This window comes from Lichenostomus cassidix, chromosome 11, assembly GCF_008360975.1.
Source record: "Lichenostomus cassidix isolate B80296 chromosome 11, HeHo_3.0, whole genome shotgun sequence".
In the NCBI taxonomy this organism is placed as follows: Eukaryota; Metazoa; Chordata; class Aves; order Passeriformes; family Meliphagidae; genus Lichenostomus; species Lichenostomus cassidix.
The window spans coordinates 19,960,218-19,982,506 of NC_139492.1; the positions used below are offsets into that span (position 1 = coordinate 19,960,218).

The window sequence follows — 22,289 nt, forward strand, 5'->3', positions numbered from 1 at the left end:
ATGTACAAAGTTCACAAGTCTTACAATCTTGACACTGCATCAGCTGTAGCTGTCAGAGTGCAAACCTGCTAGACATAAATTATGCTCTTTGCCCTGAGTCTTATCTAAACAGAGTCTTTTCTGAGCTTCAAAGACTGATGTTTCCACACCACAATCACTCCTTCCAAGCACTTCCTTCATTCCGTCAGTCTTTTTTCTCTTTAACATGCACCTATTTGGAAGGAACATGCAGTAAAATCCAGTGTCCATAGCCAGCACTGCTCAATCCCAGTGGTGCATCCAGACATGGAAAAAATCCCTCCTCTTGTTCCACATCTGCATCTATTTGTATTGCTTTTCTTAGTGTTTCTGCATGCAGAATGTTGTCCTCATGTTGATTCTGATGTCTGGCAGCTCATCTGATGCAGGGTTTATAATTGCAAGGATGGACTTACTGCTGAAAACCTCCATCATACTCATGCAAAAAAGAATGTCACAATACAGCTGAATAGTACAATGCTGTTCAGGCTTTTGAAGAAGAAGTCCAAATTTCAGAGATGATGGGGAATAATCTCTATTTCCTTCCAGTAACTCCCACTCCTGTGAGGCAGGCTATTGAAAGAGTCTGTCCTGGTTTGGAGCTGTGGCCACTGGGACTCAAGGCACAGGGCAGGGTCAGGTCTAGTAATGCCTGCACTCAGAGCTGTGAGTATTTGCAGATGTGACACAGCAGTAATTTCTGTTTAGTTGCCTTTTGGGCTGGGAAAGTTAACAGGCTCTTCTCATCATATGGCAGCCAGTTGCAGCCATGTCACAGCTGTAAAATACAATCTAAAATTGCATCCCTGAATTGGGTATCCATATAGCCATCTAATGCTTACCCCATGAGCCATGTGGTCATCTACACAGTATATGAAGCTTTGAACAGCTTCACTGTTGCTCAAAAATTGCCATTGTTGGAATACAGCATTTGGGGGTTTTGCCCCATGGCAGAGTTGCTTTACCTGATGCTGCAAGACACCAAGATCAAAAATGGAGCAACTACTGAATATTTTATGTAGTGTGCAGAAAAGAAAGCATGAAAATCACAAATATGAGAACTGTTGCTTTAGTACCCAAGTGAAGAGGGAAAGGATAATTTGTTTTAGTATTTAAATGATGTTTTGGTTTGTTTTTTAAACTGGGCCTGATTGGAATTTTTAAAGACCTATTGTTTTATGTCTGATATGGTCAATGCCAGTTGGCAGACTTTAATCTGTTCCAGTGGGTTGCTGGCTGGACTGGGATTGTGTGTTCTGTCTGCATTTCAATGGCACTGCCAGGGGACATTGGGCCTTTTGCCCTTGGATGTGGACACTCAGAAATTAAATGTAACTTAACCTTAGCACAATTTGGGGAGAAGTTACTCCAACCTTGCCATACTCGGGTTTTTTTTAGCAAGATTGTGACATCTGTGCTGGCAAAAATCCCCCACCCTACAGGAACAAAAAAAAAAATGCCTGTTAAATCATTTGTGGTTTAATCATTGTCATATTACAACCACAAAGTACCCTAAGTAGTGGCCAAAAAAATCCTGTTCGGCCTTTTCAGAGTACTTTCTGACCTAAGTGGCTAAATACCACACAGTAATTCTAAATTATTTTTGTGTGCTTTTTCTACTTTATGTTCTCAAATGGCTTCTAATAAAACATCAGATAATAGTCACTGGAATGAAAATACCAGTCAGTTAACAGCAACTAAGGAACAGTTTATAGTGTGATGTGTTATAGCTACTCATCATTTTAATTCAACTGTTTAAAAAGTTCTGGTACATTCATCAAAAGATAGGAATGCTTTTGACTTCTGGTTTCACTAGAAGCACTTCTTTCTTTTTGGGGGTGCAAAAAAGGTACAAATATCTCCTTCATTGGTACTGTGATCAAAGAGGTCACAGATTATTGCAGAGATCCTTATATGATGTTCCAGAGTCCATAACCTGGTGTTTTATCTGAAATTTTGTGGGTTTTGGCAAAAAGATAATCAGAGAGGAAATATTTTCAAGGAAGTAAAATAATACTAATTTTATCCTTTTCCTTTCTTTCACAGTAATATCTGAGTACCAGATAATATTTAGCCCTATTAGGATACATTTTTAAAAAATCTTTTGGCAAACAGTGCATTAAGTTTGCCGTTTTTGAGTGGCACCTCACACACCTGCAAACCTCTGCTATACTGTTTTCATGGTGTCTGAAAATTAATAGCCTCCCTATTTTTTTGTTGTTTAATTAAATCATGATCTGTTTTATTTCATTATCATACATCTCCAGTGTCTGGTTGCTGCTGTGTAGTTCATTCACTCTGTATCTCGAGCAATCTCCAATGCTTTGGTTGCTGTAAAAGGTGGGTTTTGACCTGACCTCTCTCCTAAGCACGTGCTGTGTGGCAGGTGACAAATCACTGCCTAATGAGCCTTGGGAACTGAACTTTCCTGGGGAGCCAGTTGCTGGTTCAGTGACCTGTATTACCCACTATCTCTTTTGGCAGAGAATTAAGAAGGGAGCAGACACCTCATCAGCAGATTTTCCCGAGTATAGACACATTTTGGTACAAGCTGTCAAAGTCCAAGGACCCTCCAATCTGGATTTTTAAACCTCATCTGTCACTGGACTATAATTGGTTTATAAATTGGTTTAAAGATAATAACAGAACTAACCTTTCTACACAAAAAGCACATCTGCAACTATCATAAAAGTTTTTTACACAAAAGGTATGCCTGCAACTATGATAAACTTCACCAAAGCTTAGAAATAATAGTCCAGAATAATACATGAGTAAAACATCCTAGTGAGTGATTGGTAGTGGGAGGTTAGTGCCAGCCCGTGTTGCAGTATTGAACTAACTCACACACCTGATGGTAGAGGCACTTGTGTGGAAGATGTTGTTGTGGGGTTTAGTTGGTTTTTAACTGCTTTTTCTCCCTACAAGAATTGCTAATATGGTGTTTGACTTCTGCTGTCAGCTTGCAGCAGGGCACAGAGCTCTCAGCTAGCCCCTCAATAATCCAAAAGCTGAAGTGCCTGAACATTAATTAGTCTCCATGAATTAATGATTCTTTTTACAAAATGTTGTTCATTCAGCACTGTTTAGCCAGTGTTCTTTTTCTTCACATCTGCAAGTCTGCAGTCTGTTGGGCAGATTGTTCCTTGGCTGCCCGCACAGACTCTTCTTTATTATTGTTTTCTTTAACATGCTAAAACTGTCCACACATAGATGTGTGCACAGACAACTGAGCAGAATATAGACATCTCTGAGCTTTAACAGAGGGACTCGCATATTCTCACTGCAGGTCCTTGTGGTATGTCCAGATTGTTGGGTTGCGCATCGTGTGAGAATACCAAAACATTCTGTTAATGGCTTCCAAGTCAAGTTATCAACTTGATGAAGCTATCAACTCTGATATTTAATTTTTCCTCCTTTCTCTGCTTTTTGCAATTATTGGAAGTTCAGTATCTACAAAGTAAAATTAGATTAGCAGAATTTAAAGTCTTTTGCTCTTTAAGTATACGTACTAGTTAACTAAATGGCACTTGAGTGCAGGCATGCCAGTGAGTCCCAGAAACAGCTGGGCTTGCACAGGCCATTGTATTATAAAGATTTCAATTGCCAGATAAAACTAATACCATTTTAGTTTTAACATAACTTAAAAGCATAATATATTTCTGTTTACTCTGTAATAAATGTATACAACATACAAATATACTTTTGTATAAAATGGAAAACATCTGTCTTGAATTACGGTTGTTCCCTTTTTCAGTGGAACTTTTTGAACACTTTCAAATAATTGCCTTAGTACTGCAAAATAGTTCTTTCTCTTCACAAAATTTATGTTTTTCATATTTTAAGGGTAGTAGGAAGTGTTTGAAGATTTGCATTTAGATCTTCTTTCTTTGTCAAATTACCTGTTTAAAAAAAGGTGTAGAAATCTGTTTGAACCTTGTTATTAAAGTTTATTCCTAGCCTGATGGGATTCCTCTCATATCAAACAAGACAAGGATATCACCATTTTGTAAGTGAAGACCAGAAAATTCATTCCACTTAATTCACTGTCTCTAGTCAGCTCAAAGTATCTTCTTATTTTGTCTTAGCACACAATTAATAGTCTGTATAGGAGTGTTTTATCCAGGGCTTGTAGGTTAAGTGTCTTGGAGGGGGGTGGCCTAATGCCACCACACCATAGTCAGAATAAAGCATGACACCAGACAATAGAATAGAAAGTGCAATATATCTATAAACACTTTGCTTTTTAATTAAGACCATTTGAATACCTATTTATTTGTGAACCAAGATTTGTATTATTTAGCAGAGTGCCTCCAGCAGAAGCCTAATTTCTCTCTGCCCAGAGCAGCCCCAGTGCTGTCTGCTGCTCCTGCAGCATGTGGGAGAGACATATTTTATACCTCTAGCAAAGCCCGTGTCACTGGCTAGGTGATAAAAGAGTGGCCCAGAGTAATTTTGCTGGACTCTGTCTGAAGCACTGCCTTAGATCCAAGAGAGAGCCCAAAGCTGCAGATTTTCCATCCAGCCTCATTATGTATTTTACAGTAGAGCTTTTTATTATCTTCAGTCTCTCTCCAGAGGGAAGCTGAGCTGCAAACAACAGACACCTCAGCTCCACTTCACTCAGACAACTCATCTTAGCTTGATCCAGAGCATCCAGGATGTGGTTGTGTTTTGTCTTCCAGCCGTGGGGTTCTGATCTTCATTTATAACAAGAGAGGGTGAGGCTTCAAATAGTTGGCTGGGGTCAGATGTTACATGTGGCTTTGCAGTTATGGGGGTGAAAACAGGTGACTTCTAGTAATAGTGAGCTAAGAAATCATGGGAGAGACCTTGAAAGAACATCTAGTGTCCTCAGAAAGAAGATGGAAGACTTTTGGAGCAGTTGGAGTTAGCTGCAAACTGCAGAAGCTGAACCTCAACTTAGACATAGCAATTCTGTATTCCCACAACTATAAAATAAACAGGAAAGCAACTGTGATTCAGTAATACTTCTAGTGTGATGTGTGTAATATTGATGTGATGGATTGTAGTGATTTCAATTTATCATGCAATGGAATGGAGCCTACTGTGAGAGACCTGTGAAACACTGGTGAGTCTAGAGAAGTGAAAATTGCAATACAATCAATATTCAGAAAAGTAAATAATTATAGAATATGTTGAACAGTTGTCAAAGAACAACTGGTTATAGTTGTATTGGTTCTTACTAAATGAAAAATCTGAATTCCTTTTTAAATTAGGGAAAACATTTAAAAAGCACATTTTGAGCAGGAAGACTGCACACATTTTGTGGGTTAGCACCACTCGGGCACTGTTGGCTTTTGTGAGAAAGCAGCAACTGAGGGTTTATAGGTGTCTGTTATCTCTCTTGTGGCCTTGCTTGGCAGGCACAAGCCTGCTGTCCAGCAGGCTGCAGGTTTGATCCCTGAGTGATTTGATGGGAAAGGAGGCTCCTGTTCACTGATTAAACACTCTGCGGTTTCCCAGCCAGTGCTATTGGGAGTGTAAAGGTGCATCTGATCTCTATAGCAGAGCCATAAAAGCTGAATTTTATTCAAGCACTCCCATAGGATGATTTTATTTCAGTCTTTGAAACCTCAGTACTTTCACAAAAAAGTGCTATTGTAATTAAGATATGAAATTTGTGTTCACAAGACCCTAGAGCTGCATGCTTAACTGGATTAAAGCAAATGAAACTTGATGGGAGTTTGGCCTTAAAAATTGCTCATTTCTTGTTTGTTTAATCATGCCAAAATTGAACAAGGAAAATATTCTTCTACTGTACCTTAGCCCTAGTTGTCTTGACTCTGCAACTGCTGCTCTGTTGATGACTCAAAGCCATGGTGAACTAATTAAGACAGTACTTTGGTGCTAACAAAAGTGCTGCTTTCTTCCTCCCACCTCTCCCCAGCAGTTTGTCAAACAAAATTGTATCCTATACCAAAATAATAGCAATCTAATGTATCCTGGAGCTCTGTTTCTAGTCAAACAACACTATTTTGTAATGCTGTTTTAGTACATGTATTAGAGGAGTTGTGCTTTACACACCCCATTAACACAAGGGAATCATTAATTTCTGGACAGTGTCTTTGCCAGAAAGATGTGGGCTTTAAATCTTCAGCATACATAGAAAAGTATTGTCCATGTCAGATGTTTTAAATGGGTATGATCATTCTTGAAAATAATAGGATAGTAATATTCTATGCTCTGCACTTTAAATAGCTGTAATCTACAGCTGACATAGGAGATTCACTGATACATTTACATCTGCATGGACATGCTTAGATAGATTGTATTAACATCTTTTCGTATGGGTTCTGGATTGTACTATGCTGCTGTTTCTCTTGTTTGTAGTTTCCTGTATTTCACAGGCATGTTAAAATGGTTTTGTCTTGTTTAAAGTGTTTTTGTGAAAATGTAGTTGCTCTTTCCACCTTTGTTTTTTATATAAACAAAGGGCACATGTGTTATGTCTGTTTTTTGAAAGTCGTTGTTAAAAAACTTTTAGTAATAGTTAACTCAGCTGCCTGTTTCTGCTCTCTAAGGGGTCGCCTGGCCTGATATGCACCGTCTCGCTGACAGAGTCCATCTGGAGGAGTTGACTAGAATTGGCATTCTGAAAGGCAATGTAGATGACATGGTGAAGGTTCATCTGGGTGCAATATTTATGCCACACGGACTTGGACATCTACTTGGAATCGATGTGCATGACGTTGGAGGCTACCCAGAGGTTAGTGTTAGTCCATTCTCAACTCCCCTGCAGATTAACCCACTTTACTCAATCAGCATTGCTTGTACTTTGTGTGTGGTTGCCCAATTGCATTTTCTCAGAGGTAGAGCAGATGTGCATTTAAGTGTCTCCTTTTTTTTTAGATGTGGTATTTTATGCAGCTTACTCTTAAGGAAATCTGTTAGTTCATTGAAACATAAATGGTTTATGGGGAGAAGTCAACTGATGGTGCTCTTTGGGCATTCTTAATCTGTTCCATTTCTACATACATCATGTTGTTCCTCCATGAGTCACTGTTTTAACACCCTGTGCTGTGGCACAGCATCTCAGCCTACATGAGTCCTGTATTGGCAAGATTCACCTGCTCCATTCCAGACATGAGGCAGCTGCAGGAGCCCACTGCTGTGCCTGGACAGTAAATCCCAGTGGCTGTGTCATATGGAAACAACCTGACTCATAGCCCTTTCTAGAACTTTGATATTCAGCATCAGCGTGGGCACCAGTGTAGATGTATTGTCCTGGAATGATAGCAGAAAGAAAAAAGTCCATCGAGTCTTCCAGTGCTTGCAAATGTGAAAGCGTGACCTCTTGTATTCTGAGTTTCTGCAGAAAACACAGAATGATTGTCTCTTTCCTTGAATTAATTTGGTGATTCATGATTGGGGTCTGAAAGCAGAATAGGTAAAATTCCTCAACCAATTACTGGCGGTATGTTTGCAATGATAACTAAAAGAAAAAATTCTCTAAGGTGAATTTTAGCTAAGGTTTGAATAAAGAAAGTTTACAGCAGCTTCAGAAAGATTTCAGAAGGGTTTTATGTGTGTTAGGTTGTGGTTATTTCAGGCTGACTGTTTAAGGGTTTTCAGTAATACAGTGCAAAAATGGATCATTTCTCTTATATGTAAGCTGTTCTTTTGCAAGAATCTGCAAAAGAAACTAAGAACTTTATGGGTAAGTTTTAAGCGTATTTTGGGTTTTGTTCATATTGAGTGGTCAGGCAACATAACAGCTGCTATTGCTGGCTCACTTTTGCAGACAGGGAGAAACAGTATATAATACTTGAGGGTACTCATTACATTTACGGTATAATTATAGTTGAGACACAATATTGTGATAATGATGTATTAGCATCAGCTAATAAACTTACATGTAATGAAAATGAAACAAAAATCAAAAGCAATCCTATTCTGATTTTAAGGTTTCTGCACTAGCTGATAGAGAAAGGATGGATGCCTGTCCCTTGGTTCCTCCCAAGTGCATTTTCTCGGTGTACAAATAGAGACATTCAGCAAAGCACAAGGACTGTGATTACTTGGAGAGTTCATAAACTTTAAAATGCAGGACCCTGTTGTTGCAGGTCTTTGCTTAGATTGTTTTCACTTGTGTTGTGAATAAGCTCTCTGTATGTGATGGATTTAAAAAACAGGAGCATGTGTTCAAGACTTGGTAAAGAGATAACTAAATTTTAGGAACAAGTGAGAAGATTTCTGTGAGTGCAAAGTACCCTTCTTGGTTTTGCTTAAAAACTGTATTCTTTGAGGTTAGAGAAAGTACTTCACTGTCAAGGGAGATTTCAAGATCTGATTTTGTGTGAGTGTGGAGCAATGGACCCTGTACACCTTCCATGTCTCAGCAGGTTTCAGTAGTGTGGCATACAAGGTACAGAATAATTTTTTGAAAATAATTTTTATTTTCATATGACTGAATTGATGATTGTTATTGTATGATATATTATATAATTGAAGGGTCATTTTTTGAAAGCAAACTGATCTATCCATAATTTTGAAAGAGCAACCTTTTAAAGATAAAAATGGATATAGGGATTGTATTGTCAAATGAGTTAGGCTCTCCAATTTCATACTTGCTGTGTGTAAAAATACCAGAGCTCTATGCAGAATTTTATACCTGCAAATGTTAAAATTATTTGTGTTGGCATGCAACTGCATTCTTACATGAAGAACGTTTGCATGGCTAATTTACTATCAAATGGCAAATTTCTTGAATATGGAGGAAGCATGTATGAAAGCTCACAAACAAATAGCCAATGTTCTGTATTTACATATAAAAGTGCACATAGTTGGGTGTATGGCATCACCTTAGTTTGAAAAATTGTGAATTCCAGATTCTGCAGAAGAGCAGACCCTTTAAATTCCTTGTGGAGCATTAACTTCACCTGTGGTAGACCCTTCACTTCTCTCTGACCCAAAGCAGGAGGCCCTTTGACTTGGGTGATGTACCTGGGCGTGGGAGCTCCCAGTGGTGGGAAGGACCCACCAGGAGCCTGTCAGGGAGCTGGACTTCATCACACTTCTGTGGACTTGAAGCCCTCATGGGAGGCCTTGTCCCTGCCCATGGCAGGGGAGCCATGAAAGGCTGCAGGGGATGTGATTTTGCCCAAGTTAATCTAAACATGAGCAGCTGGGCACCTTTCCTGCAAGTGTGAGACGTGTCTGTATTAAATGTGAGAGGGCTTGTTATCCGTGCCTCATTGCTTTTTGAAAAAACACATTTTGAAGACATCAAGTACACTCGGAGTGATTTGTGGTGTGTTTTAAATGTTTACCAGCTAGCGAGATCTTCACGAGGATTTTTATAAAGCTATTTTGGTGTTTATTGTGCACTGAGTCCATGCCTGTAGTATCATGCTCTTTTTTCTAGCTGGTTAAAAAGCAACTTCTTTGCTTTTGGCTGAGGGAATTTCTGGGATTATTACAAACAATTTTTTAGAAATAAAAACTTTCCAAGTGGATATTATTCCATTATTTTTCCTCAAGTGTAAACAGTTACATTTGAAATAATACAATAAACGTTAATTTCCTAATTTTTATCCGTCACAAAGTTTTGTATGTTCCAAAGAGACTATTTCCAGACATTGTTAGCTTAGATTAGTTATTCATTGGTAGCCAAAAATTTCTTTTTTCAAAATTGGCAATAGTAAGTTTTCATCTTTTCCAGTAAGCTGATTTCACATGCAGCATTGAACACTTTCTTCTTTGACAAACATTGTAAATGCTTGCAGATTTTCTGCAAAGTATGCTCTGTGATATTAGAAAATATAACATTTCCCTTCCTATTTTTTGCCGTGATAAAGAATAATCAGTTTTGGCCAGCAATGAACGTGTCTTGGCAACCTTATTTTAGGACATTGTTGGCAGTAGTGTAACCACTGGTGTTTCCCATTGAAACATGCAGGTGAAGGTGCTGGTTTTCAGGAGTACTGAGCAGTCAGGAGCTCCCTGGGGAGCTGCGACTCCTGTTGTGCACTGCAGTTTTCCTCATGGGAAACCGAATGTTGAGCACTGCTTTGAAATTTTTCTGAGGGTCTGACTGCAGCTCAAGGAGTTCTGAAAATTCAGCCCCAGTGGTACTAATCACTTGAGAAAATCTGGCCCTCAGTCAGACAGAGCTCACTTCAAAGGGTGAAAACTCCACTGGGCTTAGCTTGCGCTGTAAAATTTAATCATGGAGATGGTTTTCTCACATTCTTTCAGTTCTTTCTGGGTAAATTTGATATGGGATATAAATGAGAGTTTGTGCCTGTTGCAATGAAGAAAATGTGGTAGGTGGTCCCAAATTTTCAGATCCTGAGGTAGATGAAGCAGGAGTTTTTATTTAAATCTAGGTTCTGTGTTTCTAGATGCTTGAGTTGATTCAATTTCATGCTATATTAATTGACTGTAAGGCTCTAAAGAATGCTAAGTACATTTGATGACTTTCTGTAATAATAAGGCAGTTAATTTAAGTTAGGTTAATAACTACTGTGATTTTAGCATCTTATGAATTAAGAGTTTAATTTAATTTTGTTTTTTAAAATTATAAAATTTCCCTTAGTTTAAATTTTTAATTCAATTCTCATGAAACGCTGATCCTTTTGTTGCCCTTCTGCATCACAAATTAGTTTTGGAGTTACCCAGGTCCTTCCATCACCGTGCATGCTTGGGGAACATCTCTACTGTGCACAAGCTGTGTCTGGCTTTAACAGAAAGCTCGTTCCCAGATCCCAGATGACTGACTGGGAATTTAAGTCAGCAAATGTACTGGAGGATACAGGAAACCTTGTTTTGGCAAAAACTATTTTCCTTATGTATCCTACTTTATGCTGAAGCAGAAGATTTTATTTTTGTGATTAGCATTGCAAATTATGCATTAATGTTTTTTCCTTTAAGAATCAGAGGATGAAGTGAATTTACCAAGAAGCCTAAAGCTGTTATATAGGGCCCCAGTGATGCAAATTGTTTCACTTGCCATAACCTTGCCAAGCCCTAGCTCTGGCTTTGTATACCAAGGACCTGCAAACATGAAACAACCTGTATGGAAAGCACTTAGGTGAGCAAAGAGTAAAAGGGATTTTCATTACTTTTAACTTTTGGTTTTGTTCTTGCAAATGGTTATACACCTTAAGAAAAGATTAGGAGAAAAAAAATGCTGCTTCTTCTTCATGGGATCCACTTGAATATTTTTTTTTTTTATTCTCTGAATTCCTGCATAGCAGAAACATATATACAGCCACTGAAGGAAACAGAAGAGTGAAAACTGCATTTCCACACAGAGCAGCACTGAAATCTATAGTGCTTATTGTTCTCTGCTGGGTTAAACATCAACTAGGAGAGTTTTCTGCAGCCTAGGATTGTTCTGTGGGGTTTAAACCCCTCCCAAAGTTAGGCTAATACATATTCTCACCCCAATGTGGTATCTTTTGTTCAGAAAAGTTGTGATCAGTTCCCAGCAGCTTTTCCCTGTGAGAACAGATGCTGAGTTTGGGTGTTCATGGAAACTTAGGACATGAGCAGAGGCAGAAGAGGAAGGAAGGCTCAGATGCTGTGTCAGTGCAGTGCCATGATGCAGACATGCCCTGTCATACTGCAGAGTTCCCCTCCTCCACTGAGAAAGCGTTAAGGGCGTGAGGTTTTCAGTTGTTTGGTTTGGGTTGCACTAGTTCTGTTTATTTTTTTTTTTTGATGGAGATACTTGCTTATGTTTTTTGACTTATTGAAGTTTGTTGCAAAAGACTTTGTATGCTAACAGAGTTTTTAGCTGAATATTTATTGTCCAAATATTTCTGAAATTCCAGCAGCAACTAATGGACCTTGTGTGGTTTTGAACAATTCATTCTAGGTGCAGTAGGACAGAAAAACCAAAACAGCAGAGTTCTGCTTTCAATTACATAAAAAAGTAAGGTACCACTGGTATACTTCAGGAGTTTTGCTATGCAATTTTGACTCATGGTATCTAAAGATCATGAAAGAAAAAGCCCTTTCATTTAAGACTATTGCCTGTGTCTGTTTTCTGTGTGTCACAAGAAACCTTATTCAGTAGATTTTAAATGGTGCTTGTCATTGGTTTCATTCTAAAACAGTGCTGTTGGTAGCTTTTGAAATTCTTTATGTAATTTCTTATAAAATTCTTACAATTTTCTTAGAATTATTCTTCTCATCTTCCAGGTTAATGCTGTAGTTGTCAATTTGGGGGTTTTTACTATTTGCTATCTCTTTTTTTCTCAAACTCAGGTTTTAAGAAAAGAGAAAAAATATAGTCCATATGTTTTATTATTTCCATTGTAAAAGCACTGGAGCTGGTAACATCAGAGGATCAGAAAGCAAAAATTATATGGGAGTTCAGCTCAGAAGCACACTGTAATGATGTATTGAAAATCAGCTCCAGCAGAATCATCCGGCAGCAGTGCCTCGAATAAGTGGCAGATCATTTTTCCTCATTTCCTGCAATAACAGGAAAATTATCAGATAACAAACCTGATCCCATAATTAATACTTAGAAAAAGAAGAAAACACTTCAAGTAAAAAAGCCAGTTAAACATCATGTGTGCTCTATTCCCCCAGTATTAACTTTGAGCTGTGTCCCAAAAGCTCCAGTTAGTAATTAGATTCTCCTGCAGAAGTGGAAGCTTTGATTTGCAAATGCCACAAGTGATATGTGGTGCTTGGGGCATATTCTCCTGTAACCTGCTGCTGATTTCAAAGTCAGGACTGACAGCAGCTCCTTCAGGTGACTATAGGCAGCTCAGGCTGCTGGGGGAAAGCAGGATAGATTGAATAAACTAATCTTCATTAGTAACTCTCAGCAAGTGAAGCAAGGGCTTAGAGAGAAGGGACCAGGAGACAAGTGAAATGGAATTTGAGACTTTTATTTTCTTAGCTGCGCCAAGCTCTGTTCATTTTACAGTAAATGAGCTAATTAGAAGTTGGGTATATGCAGTGGAAGAATAGGGAAGAGTAAAAGAGCTGAGATTTCACTTTGGTGCTCATTTCATGTTATCTAAATGTAATGTTAGTATTCTGATTAATTTAAATACTTGATTTCACTTAGCTTGGTAAATTGGTTAGGACTTCACTGTTCTGGATGTGTTCCAACTGGGACAGTCTGTCAGGCTCGAAAAAGTTCTGTGATGATTTAGCTGGAAAAGAGCATGTGAAACAAGATTGTGTCACTAATGAGTCTTTTACTGTGGTTCAGTATTTGCAGTTACGAGTAGCTTAGGTATTTCCTTCCGTGGCTGAGGTTTGTTGCCATTGCTGGCTTGAGGGAACTTCGGGGTGATGCCAGCTTGCAGCCCCTGGTTTTGGTGGGGGGGTGCCCCTGCATCTCTCTGCACTTGTGCATCTCTAGCTACTGCCATGGCCCTGTGGGTGAGGACCAGCCAGCACAGGGATATCGCCTGTGGTTTTCTTCTGTCCTATTCCAAAGATAAACCCATGATCAGGCCCGAGTGAGCGTGGAGGTCTCTCTGCTTCTGATTGCTTTGCCTGGTAGAAAGTGCTTGTGGAACAAGTTCCAGCATGATACACATTGCAGTTCTTCAATGGAAAATGCAACATATTAGCCATTGAGCTGCTTAGGAGCACGCAGTAGTTCATCCTTATTCTGAGATATTCTGGGGATATTGCAAATTCTAGTCTTCCACGGCCCTTTTTCTGGGAAATAGGCAGATTTACATACTTCCTAATTCCCTGCTTATTCCAAAAATAGTAATATTTTATATTACTGTACACTTAATTTGAACTTTTATTTTGCTTACATAGTAATAAAATGAGTTTACATAATTCTGTTGTTCCCTTGACAGTCCTTATTGCCTAGACATGCTGGTTTTTGTTACCCTAGATGAACCATTAATTTGAATCCAATGTTCTTGGCAGGAGTGCAGTCACAAATGACAGTGTCATACATCTGTGCTTACTAGGGGAGGAGTGTCTCAATTTTAAAATGTAAGCAAAATCTCCAAATAAAGTCAGTCTTAGAAAACAATTTCAGATATAATCTGTTCTTGCAATATACAGGAGAACAAACAGTTATTCAAAGAGTTATTTTCACAGAATATAACTGCAGGTTTCTTTTTGGATGCCTTGGTATTAATATTTTCTAGACTATTACGTACACTTTTTGGGGGGAAAATTACCATCTTATACTTTCTCTCTGTGCAGCACTGAGTGTGACAAGGGTCCTGCACAGTGGCCAGGCCTCCAGGTTATAATGGTGATAGAAACAGTTACCTACACGGCTGTTGTACCAGCACTCACAGTTTTACTCTTCATTTCATCTGGCTGCAAAACAACATCATGGTCATTTTTGAAAGCAAAGCTTGTGTTGTTTAGCTGCGAGATGTAGGGAGGTTTCCTTCTCGCAAAGAAGGAAACGCATTAATGGCAGAAGATTCATACTGACGGATGACAGTGCAAGGTTTCCCGGTCAGGCTTTGCTCCCAATAGAGTTTGACTTGATGGAAAATGGCAGGTCTTGTTTCAGACCTATCATCTTCTGTTTGGGGGTTGTGGTATTTCAGTCATTAAAAAACAATTCTCAGTTTGTCCTTCTTTTCATGAGCAACCAGAGCAGACCGAGAGCTGTCAGCCCCTGGACCTGATGGGCGTGGTGGCTACTGAGATGGTCATGAGTGCCCAGAGATCAAATATCACTTGGGTTGCTGAAGCCATAGTCTGTTGTATGTTTTAAGCCATAGTCTGTTGTATGTTTTAATCCAGCACTATTCTCAAAAGAAGGGATTTTGTCATCTACCCAACTTGGTCACTGGCCCCTCTCTGTTTATTTCCTGTGCTAGCTCATTTCATCCTTCAGCCTCGCAGCAAATTGGATTGGGGCTGTCCTCTACTCAGTCTGAGTGGCCATGTACATACCCTAGCCTGAACATGTCTCTCTCCATCCATTTCACACATTTCATGGTGAACAACACCTTGCTAGTGTCTGTTAAAAGGGACAAGGCCACCCACTGCTGCCTCGTTTCCTTTTCAGGAAAAGCTGAGCAGTGCTACCCTTTCTCTGAAGGCCCACTAGAGGTGCTTTCATGGTAGGGCTGTAGCTGCATCAGTACCTGCAAAATCCAAAGACCTGGAGATGTAACCAAGAGCCAGCACAACCCAGGATTGAGATAGGATGGGGGCAATATCAAAAAGGCTGCGAATTCCTTCCAGAGAAGTTAAAATTTTACTTTTGGGTGAGTAGCGGTATTCAGGTGCCTCAGGGAGTTTCCTGCATTGCTGAGAGACATTTCCAAATGTGCATCCTGGGTCTTGTTCCTGAGTTGATGTTAACTTCTTGAAGGAAGTACTAAAAGCAGAATCAGACTGCAAGCAGTCTAGACAAAATGCTTACCATTGTGGCTAGCACAGGTCTTTCCCGTGAGAACACCCTTCTGTGTTTTATAAACAAAGATAAAGTTTGGATGTTTTGAAATAGTGTCTCGAGATTTGGACAGTTCAGTCCTGGCCAATCAGGCCTAGGGGGAGGTTTCTGACTGACCAATCTGGGCGACCTCTGAAAAGTCTATATATATTGAAATCAAAATAATAAATTTCTTCTTTCTTGTCACACTGAGAACTCGGGTCTTTTCTCTGCTAGCAGCTCAACAGCGACATACCATTGCTTTAGCAGCTGTACAGAGATAAATAAAGTGGGCTTTATTGTCACACCTGCTGTTAAATATCATTTCTTTTAAGAAAAGGCAAAAAAATATTGACACTGTGCCAGGGCTGCCTTCAGAGGATGTTTTCCATTGTTTTCCTTACTGCACATTTGTCTTTCTAGCATCTGTCTTGGATTGACTGCCTCGGAAAAGGCATTTACATGTAGAATTGAGAAATGTACTTAAAAGCCAAATATGGGTTTTTTGTTGTAAGGTAGCCAATAGTTGGTGAGGCACCAAAAGGTCCAGACACTAATCTAATTGTTTGCACCTCATGGAGAAATTAATCCACAAGATTGGATGCCCTCATTTCCTTTACGCATTACAATGAATGTGTGAAATGCCAAACCCTAAGGGGCAGTATGAGAGAAAAATGGCTCCCTTTCAGTGCAGTTATTGTTTCAAGTTTAGAAATACATTGATTTTCTTTGAGTTTTGATAAGAATACAAATTCAAAATGCCTTGCTTAGTATTGCAATATTCTTGTTTCCTAGGCTCAGTAAAACAAAATCATGTTTTCTTATTTTATTTTAATATAGTGCTCTGCAAAGTCCAAATCAAACATGACATAAAACATGCCAAATACACAGTCAAAATGGGCAAACCTACACCAAATGTCCAGGCTGGTTACCTCTGGAAATCTTGGCTGCTATAAGATGCTGTGCATTGGAACAGAATAAGTTCTGCAAAGGGAAGAAAATCAACCCTAGCATTGCTTGGGTGACCAGTGAGAATAAAGCAAACACTGTGGAGGAACTGCTGCAAAATAGTATTTCTGTAAAAAAGACTTTCTCTAAACTGAAAATGGTGCTCAAGAACAAACACTACTGCACTGCTGTATCCACTCTGAAGAGGGAATGATTCAGTAAGATAAAAAAAAAAGAAAAAGGTAATGTGCAGGGTGTGCTCAGGCCTCACTCCATCCCCCTGCACTCGTCTGGCAGAAACATGGGATCTTGGCTGTGCCAGGACATGGTGCCTCAGCACCGACGGTAGTGCCGGGCCGGGCTTTGTCTGGGAGAGAGGGGAAGTTTCATCTCGTGATACCAGTTATGCTGATAGTGATAACGACAGCAGTTACCCCTTCTGCCAGCAAGGGACAGTACTGTGGCTTTGGCCAGAAGCAAAATTCAGGAAAGCTTCATGGAGACCAGATAAATGACACCATGGTCTCACAGACATGTTAACCTCTGACTCACTGGCTGAAGCAGAAAAGGTTTAAAGAGCAGAGTGTATGTGCACGACTGCAACCTGGTGCGCCTGTGAGCTGTTCACGGATCATTGCTATAATTTGTTGGGGAAATTTTGCTACAGTTGCAAAGATTTTTTGAAAAGCTAATGGGCATGAGATACATTTATTCTGATGTTGCAATACCTGGCACATTTGGGGGAAGAAATTAATATCCTGAATTAGCAGTGTTTCTAATTCCTTGACTAAGCATGTCCTCATATATCATTTTATTTTACCAGCTTTTGGGAAGAAGAGAACGTTTTGCTAGTCAGGACTTGTTTTGACTTAGCATTTAATAATACCAATCAGCACCATGTTGCCCGAAAGTCTGAATCTAACAAAAGTTTAGTTTATATGGGCTGCTTTTATGAGGTCATGTGTAGACTCATTGCTCCTGAATCAAGATCATAAATGTGTAATTTATAATACCATTCAGTAAGAATAAGTATTTACATATCCTTGGAGAAATTGTTCTCTGCTGCATAGTTCAGCTATTTCAGCCATGATGTGGCAGGGGCATTTCAAGATTTGCATGTCACTTACAATACCATATCTTGCAAGGGAGGGTAGAGCAAGGAATAGTGAAAGTAATTATTTTTGCTTTATAATGCAGTATTTCTCCCAAGGTAGAGAGTAACAGTACCAAACATATCCAAAGCCAATATTTCTGTGGTGCAAAAAACAGTTTGGGTGTTGAGTTGAAAACTGATCATCGCTCTATGTGAAAGCTAAATGAGGACTAACAGGAGGAAGGCAATTGCATAGCTACGTTTCAGTCCTTTATGATTATTTTTTGTATGTCTTATGGAGCAGTCAGCATAGGAGGGCTTGATGTAAAGTCGTCCATGGATTGCCTTTGTGTCTGAGAGAACGAATGTCTCTCCTGCAGGGAGTGGAGCGCATCGACGTGCCAGGGCTGCGGAGCCTGCGCACCGCCCGCTGCCTGGAGCAGGGCATGGTGCTCACCGTAGAGCCAGGCATCTACTTCATTGACCACCTCCTGGACCAAGCCCTGCGTGACCCTGCCCAGTCCTGCTTCATCAACAACAATGTCCTGCAGCGTTTTAGAGGATTTGGTGGGGTGAGTAATTCTTAGCAGATGTTTTTATTAGTTGCTTTTCTCTTTGTTTACCCTCACTGTGTATCTGAGGAAAAATCTACTGAGAGTTGTAATGTATTGCACGTAGGGGTGTTCCTAAAGCAGCACCTTGAGTCATTTGGACCATTTGACTCTGCAGACAAACTGAGGGGTTTTATTCTAATTTTTTTAATGTGGTTTTGTACTAGTGATGTCTGATTAATGAGAGACCCATATTTTCCCATTGGTTGAAATACCCTCTGTCAGCACCATACAGTGGCTTGCCAGGTAGGTGTTTTGTCTAATGTGTGAAATGTGTATGTTATGAAATATGAGACTGAGTTCTGTAGTCCAGAATTGGTTTCCTTGAGAACAGCCCGGTCCAGTGCTACCTGCCAGGGCAGAAGAGCCTGATGCTGTTTAAGGTGGGGAGGCAGTAGATGAAAACAGCAATTGCTCTTACTGGATTATTTGACAGAATGGCATGAAACTAATGCCTTGGGAAAGCCTTCCCCATTTTCCAGAAGAATGGCTGATGGTCTTCCCAAGCACCTGTGCTCAATGTGACAGGCTCAGGCGGCAGTGTGGCAGGAGGATTGGCCACCTCAGGAAGCAGAGGTGGTCTGGGCAATCATTCCCATGCAGGCAGCTGCTGGGCAAGTAGAGAGGCTGTGTTTGTACATACTCTCCAGGGCATATTTCTCATTCAAAGTCACTGCCCTCGCAGTGCGTTCAGCAGTTGCAGTGCTTCCAGTGGATTTTTATTTCAGCAGGGGAAGCATTTGAAGGGTGCCACATTGTTCTCCAAGCTTCTGTATTCCTGCACAGAGGAGACAGAGCAGGCAGTTGCAGTGCCCCATCCTCCCCATGGCTCTTCTGCTAAGTCTCAACACAGCAAGCAATCACTGGCAGCAGTGGTGATTTTCTGGTATGAAAAGTCACACATTAGGAATTTGCTGCTGCTATTGACTAGTTTATCACTGTACCCCAGCCATGAGAGGGTGATTACTGTAGCACTTCGGTCTGAGCTGCCTTTGAACCACCAGCCCTGACAGAAAAGTTGTGTGCTATCCCCAGTTGTGTGAGCCAGCCAGCCTGTAGGGCAGCCACCCGTGGTGTGAGTGCAGCCTTACTGAGAGACACAGGACTTTACCCTTGCTGATATTTAATTCACTGCTGAGGTCTGGGACATTATCTGTTTCTGTGCTGTTTCTTTATCAAGATTTGCCAGCCAGACAACTGAGGTACTGGTGAACAAAAGGCATTTTCTGTCAAAATTCTGCATTTTCTAACTGTGAGCACATTCTGTATGACACCACACGCTGAAGTGTATTTTAAAAGAACATTGTGATGTGCTTGTGTATCTTGACACTGCAATGGAAACAGGTTTAACTGTCTTCATTTTCCTTGTAAACACTCTGTGGGAGTTTTTGGCAATTGAATTGATTCCTGGTGAGCTTTCACTGAAATTGCTCAGCAAAGCACACATTTTTCCCAAATTGCTGTGAATGCCCACTCCAGCTCTGCAGCTTGAAGTGTGCCTGTGGCTCACCTGCTGCCTGTGGTTGCACGGAACAGGAGTGTCAGCATGGGATCTCTGCCTTGGTAATAAGTTGCTGGATCAGGCACTTTTGTTCCAGAGATTTCAAGCAAAGCCTAACTTTGTTCCCTCATTTTTGCTTAGTTTCCTGCAATGATGACTTGTAAGGAGAGCCAGCCAACAAACTTTTCTAAAAGAAGGGGCGGCCCAAAAAAGCAAAAATCTAAATCTCTGATCCCCCTGTGGACAATACATTTTACTTAGAGAGAGAAAAATAATAATACACACATACCCTGAGCCAGATGTTCTCACTTGATTTTGTCCAGGAGAAGAATGAAAAAAAATCTGAGACTGGAATACACCTGAACATTTTTTTCCATCTTTATTACTCTAACTTGATTCTGCATAAATAGAAAATACAATTCGTGCTGTGTAGTGTCCTTAGTTATGTACAAGCTGTTTTATTCTAGTTTATTGAGAGTGAGTATTTCTCACTAAGGCATGCCAGAAAACTTCTTCTATGGGATTAAAAAAGATCCTCTAAAGCCCAGTGTTTTTACTGACAAATATTAATAGTACAGGGGCTAGCATTGGTGTCAATTCTAGACGAAGAGTTCACTACAGCCAATCCAATCTTCCTGTAAGTTTAGTAGAAAAATACATTCTACAAAAGTAGTCCATTTCCCTCTGCAGAGCTCAGCACTAATTAAAATGTTCTTAATTTGGTTGAGTGTAATTCACTTCAAAAATTAACTAACATTCACTGAAGTTACACCACTGTAATTCTGAGTAAGTCTGTCCACACAGGGCATTTATGGATTTTAATAAATTCACCTTGAATTCATGTCTTTTTTGGGCTTTGGATAATTTTTGTGACAAGTCTCAGCATTGAGAAGCAAAACTCTTGTAGTGTGCCTGGAGGGGCAAGACTGTAGCCACTTATTGTAATTCTGGCTGCCTGGAGTTAGCCATGAACAGATTGTAGAAGCTGCAGGAGCAGGGAAGAACAAGGGTCTGCACAAGGTTTCCTTGGCTGCCTGTGCTGCTGGGACAGGTCCATCACCAGCCTACCTTCCTGCATCCCTCAAACACAGACACAGCCTTTGTGGCTGTCACTGCTGCTCAGGGACCTCATAATCGGGGCTTTTAACAAACGAGATCTTCTGGGTCAAATACAGATTCCTCCAGAGGGAAGCAAGCAGTGGTCAGGGGATGTTGTCCTGTCTGAAGCCGTATACTCTTTACTTGACAGCTGTTGAGTCCGGTCCTTCACAAACTTCCTCTGCCATTTTTGGCACATTTCAGTCACACGTACTTCAGTTCTCCATCTGCAAAACCAAGGTCCAGTTTACTGAGGTCATAAATCCCGTAGAACAAGGGCTACTGCTGGACACTGGTGCAGTGCCTGGCCCAGGACACCTTTGCTCTGCCTGGACTCTGCCCGACACACTCATAAATAAACACAGATGTGCAAATAGAGGGATGTGCATATGGTTGGATGTATTGCTCAGGAAAAGCAGCCAGATCCTCAGGGAAAAGGGGAAACGACAATGCCAAATGCTGCCCTTTAGGGTTTGACATTTCCATTCTTCATAAGCTGATTACTGATTCATGCAGTTCATATGATGTTTTCTCAAAGACACAGAAAAGCCATTCAGTCTTTTTGTGGTCTTACACATTCGCTCTCTGTTCAGGCTTTATTTTTCCCTAGGATTTGTAGAAGTTACACTAGACTTAAAATGTGAAAACTATGCAACTTAGATAAAATGCTGAAAGACAGATGATTATTAAATGCATTTCGTTCTTTCGTTTACAGATTTTTTTCATTAAAAATTAAACAGATTTACAAAGCCCAGGAACTTGAAGTTCCACTAATATTACAGTATTTTTCAAAACAATAGCACTTCCCTTACTCAGAATAAATGTTAAACCAAATAAAAAGCAGGGAATTTAACTGCTTCTACCCTTGGTTCAGAGAGCCATATAGTTGTTTCTGTCCTGATTTTTTTTTTTCCAGAAGATTAGGCACTGTTTCTGGGTTTATGGTGAATGTGTGTTGTGAAATGAAATAGTTTACTAGGTAATAAACATTATGCTCATCTACTTTTTAAGATTGCATATTCTAGCACAGTAATAATGCTACACAGCATTTCATCCTAAATTTTCATAAGAAAACAGTTGTCACAACATACATACTTAGCTTTCTTTAACAGTTCTTCTAAGGGAAGTGATAGGTGTAGGCAACCCAAAAACTGCTGCTAGTTGCTTATAAACCTTCTTTAACCCTTTTCTCTTAAGTTGTTGAATTAATACCATTAGGTTAAAGTAAGACCAGTTGTTTCTAACCTGTATTTAGCATGTAGTTTATTGATTCTTTTTGAGCCTGGATGAAGGGACTGGGCACCTGAGGCTTTTTTTCCCATGTGTATCAGTTAATGTAATAAAATACATGGCTTTGCCCTACTAATATTGATCCTCTTCTATAAAAATGTGGACATTTAAAATAAAGGTTCTCTTGACATGAGGACTTGCTTATGAATAAAACTTGCTTGTGCCAGGAAGACTAAGGCATGGGATGAGAGTCATTGAGCATAGAGTCTACTGGCCTCTATAGAAAACATCTTGGCACGGCCACGGTGTATAATGACAGGAATGTGCCTTTCCCAGCCCTGCACCCTTTTCCTGTCCCCAGGTTTGATGTAAGGGCAGCTCTGCTTCCTAACCAGTCCCTCTGAGATACAGAAGTCAAACCCTGCTCGTGAT

At 40.0% G+C, this 22,289-nt stretch overlaps 1 protein-coding gene across 3 annotated transcripts in view; it reads left to right on the forward strand.

Annotated features, from left to right (window-relative positions):
- Positions 1-22,289, forward strand: part of PEPD (peptidase D) — a 139,334-nt gene that overhangs the window by 112,702 nt on the left and 4,343 nt on the right. For all 3 annotated transcript variants that reach the window (XM_085072072.1, XM_085072073.1, XM_085072074.1), the window contains 2 exons: positions 6,561-6,745; positions 17,798-17,989. In XM_085072072.1, coding sequence (XP_084928198.1) covers positions 6,561-6,745; positions 17,798-17,989 — 377 coding nt within the window. The remainder of the gene's footprint in view (positions 1-6,560; positions 6,746-17,797; positions 17,990-22,289) is intronic.